At 32.3% G+C, this 3,224-nt stretch overlaps 1 protein-coding gene across 1 annotated transcript; it reads right to left on the bottom strand.

Annotated features, from left to right (window-relative positions):
- On the bottom strand, positions 1-1,828 carry LOC132622781 (phospholipase A1-IIgamma-like). The gene is made up of 2 exons (XM_060337445.1): positions 1,119-1,828; positions 1-875 (listed from the first exon to the last, which is right to left on the bottom strand). The coding sequence occupies exons 1-2, from the start codon at positions 1,695-1,697 to the stop codon at positions 270-272; spliced, it is 1,185 nt and encodes a 394-aa protein (XP_060193428.1). The 5' UTR covers positions 1,698-1,828; the 3' UTR covers positions 1-269.
- Between the last annotated feature and the right edge of the window lie 1,396 nt (positions 1,829-3,224).

Below are 3,224 nucleotides of genomic sequence, written 5' to 3'. Positions count from 1 at the left end.
TTCAAGTTAATGGCCAGATATCTTAAGCGTTGAGTAAAAGCAATAGATCGACATGCAAGTTTATCCTCTGTGATAAAGAGGAACTATAATACATAGAGTTTTGTGCAACGTAAGTGTATAAAATTTTGTACATCGATTGTGTACAAATTTTAAACCCTAATGCACATATATAATATATGACTGGTTTTCCCAAGCTAACGAAAACCTTTATTCAAACATTACGTGAAAGGAAATAAAACCGCATTCGGAACTCTAGCATTCTAGCTCTCTCAAAAGTCATACTCGTTGCGATCCAAGAGAAGCCAAGATCCATCTTCTTGTTGAACCATCCCTTTGTTCTTCTCGACCCACCAAAGCCCAGGAATGCAATATTCATCTTTCAGTATATTCCACTGTTTGTTGACTAGTGAAATATCGCGATTCACCTCTAATTTAAAACTTGCTAATGGTCCTAAACCTTGAGTGCCAGCAACACCATGCAGATATGGTTCCAACAAATGCCAGCTCACAGGTTCTCCAGGAGGCTTCACATAGGGAGATTTTGTGGTGTCAATTAATAGTTCCTCCCCAACGTCAAAATAGCCAATGGGTGGGTATTTCGGAACAATATCCAATAAGTTATGAATTCTCAAAACACAAAGACTTTTCAGTTTTGAAAATGCCTTTTGAAAATTGAGATCCCCAACTTTAGGACTTGCAAATGGAAAAGCTGTTACAAGAAACTCCTTGCCATTGCTTGACTTGTTGATACCATTATAAGCTATGTCAACTGCATTTAGAGTTGCAAGTGATGCACCTAAGCTATGACCAGTCACTGTTATACTAACCTCTTCATGCTTATATTCCTCAACCAATCGTTTCACTTCTTCAATCACCTAAAATGAAGAACTGTTAGACTTTTTAGCTTCATCAAGGCATGCAGCCCCCTTTTTGTTTTCAAAGTCTCCTTAATACAAGTTAAAACATAATTATTCCTGTTTGCATCCTGACTTTGAACGTTATATTATAAAACTTTATCATCAAAAGTCAACTATATATTGAAAACGAAATATTACTTGAGAAGTAATTAAAGGATCATACTCTTGTAAAAGCATGCATGGAAGTATTATAACATGTACCTGGTCCCTTGCACTAGTTTGATTAAACTGCGATCGTGTACTTGATGTTGTATAAATGTTATAGAAGCCATGATGCACCAAAGGTTGAAGCAAACCCTCATCACCAAAAACTTTGGGTCCTGGGATAAGTAAAAATTGAAGATCATTCACCCACTCCAAATTTTGTATTGTTCCTCTCCAGTTAATCACAATATCCCTCCTTCCCAATGCAACTTTTCCCTCATCAGTGGCCACAGCAATGTATCCCATAAAATTTGATTCCTTACTCCATGCTTCCCTTGACAATGATCTTACAAGGATACCACCAGGAAGTGGGATCGATGCAGTAGCATAGAAGAATTTGGTTACACGATACTTTAGTGGGTCAAGCCCACCCTTAGTAAAAAGGTTCTCCATCGAGTATCTGCTAGCTCCTGCATTTTTTGACTTTGTTTCTGTAATGAAAGTGTCATAAGTTGCTTGAGCCAATTCTCCATATTGAATGATATATTTACGAAGATCAAGATCTAAGGGGTTTAACAACCCTTCCCAATTGTTTTTCCCACTAAGCTCCTCCCATTTCTCAGCCATGCTAGCCATGTCACTCCTCTCTTTTCCTTTTATGTATTGTTTGTTTCTTATTTTGCTACGCTTTGTTCTTCATTTGCCATCTCCAAATGCCAATATAGTGAAGTGATTTCATGTATTTAGCTTATGATGAAACGATTCTATTTTTTTATTGTTAACTTGGACATCATCTCAGGGTTGTCAAACAATTCAATAAATAAGCAACAGATTAGGATCGTTATCCCGTAGATCTGAAGGATTCGATTCTTATTGGATTACAATATAAGAACATTTAAGTAATCAAGTAATTTAAAGTTTTATTACATTGTCGCTATATTTAACTGTTGGTAAAAGATTAATCCACTTTATCTATATTATATTAAAAGTGTGAAGGGCCTTAAAAATGTTGATTGAAAAGACTTTACAATAGACAAAATAATCATTTAATAATTGTCTAATATTTAGGAGTTATAATCCATTAAATATGATTATTAAATCTTTCCTTCTTCGAATTAAACATTAGGACTTTGAAATCAACTAAAACTACCATTTCTATTTTTTCTTTATTTGATCTATATATAATACAAAGTATAACATATATGGGGAAAAAAAGTTGGTAACACGTGAAAATTATATTACGAAATTTGGGAGTAGTTTATGGTAATATATTGCAATTGTCCAAGGAATTAATAGGAGACAAGTGGAAAACTTATTACTTCATATTCCTATTAAAGAAGAAGTCGAATTGGTCTTAAGTTCAAAAATGAAAAAAGAATCAATTGAATAAGTATGAAACTTATTATAGTATTTAATATCCTTATTAAAGAGGGTTAATACGCCCATTAATATTCTAATTTTTTATTCTCCATGGATATCAATTGCTCCTCAACATGTGAGTTCTTTAAGCTATATTTTTGTCGTTTTATAGCATTTGATAATTTTTCTTGGTATAGTTCATGTTACTTTTGTGTTTAATTCTTTTATATGGTTTTGCAACAATTGTTTTCGTATGTCGTTTTCCTTGATCATCCAATTCAACTTCTTTTATAAACAAAAGATTGTAATAGTTTCTACTTGAGGTTAATCTATATTTTATATTAAAACGTCTATTAATTTTTTTTTCTCCATGAATATCGTTTGCTCCTCAGCAGGTTAGTTCTTTAAGTTATATTTATGTCGTTCTATAGCATCTGGTATTTTTTTTTCTTGGTTTAGTTCGTCATAGGTTTTGTTTTTAATTTTTTTATATGGTTTGAAATAATCATTTTTCGTTTGTTTTTTTCCTTTCTTATTGATCCTCCAATTCAATAAGAAAATAGAAAAAATAGTCATTTAATTATTTTTCTTATATTTAAAAATTTAAAATCAACTATATAGAAGTCTTGAATATTTGAGAGTGTGAAATCAATTAAAATTGTACTATATATAAATTTGTTCCATACTCATACTCATAATTGTCTAACTAAGTGAAAACACATTATATGATGAAAATCTGTGAGGGGCTTACTATTTTCATGATGTTTGGTGGAGTTGCACTTTTTCCCACATCTTAACGAGTGA

This window comes from Lycium barbarum, chromosome 12 (assembly GCF_019175385.1).
Source record: "Lycium barbarum isolate Lr01 chromosome 12, ASM1917538v2, whole genome shotgun sequence".
NCBI classification, from domain to species: domain Eukaryota; kingdom Viridiplantae; phylum Streptophyta; class Magnoliopsida; order Solanales; family Solanaceae; genus Lycium; species Lycium barbarum.
This window is presented reverse-complemented; position numbering and strand designations above follow the sequence as displayed.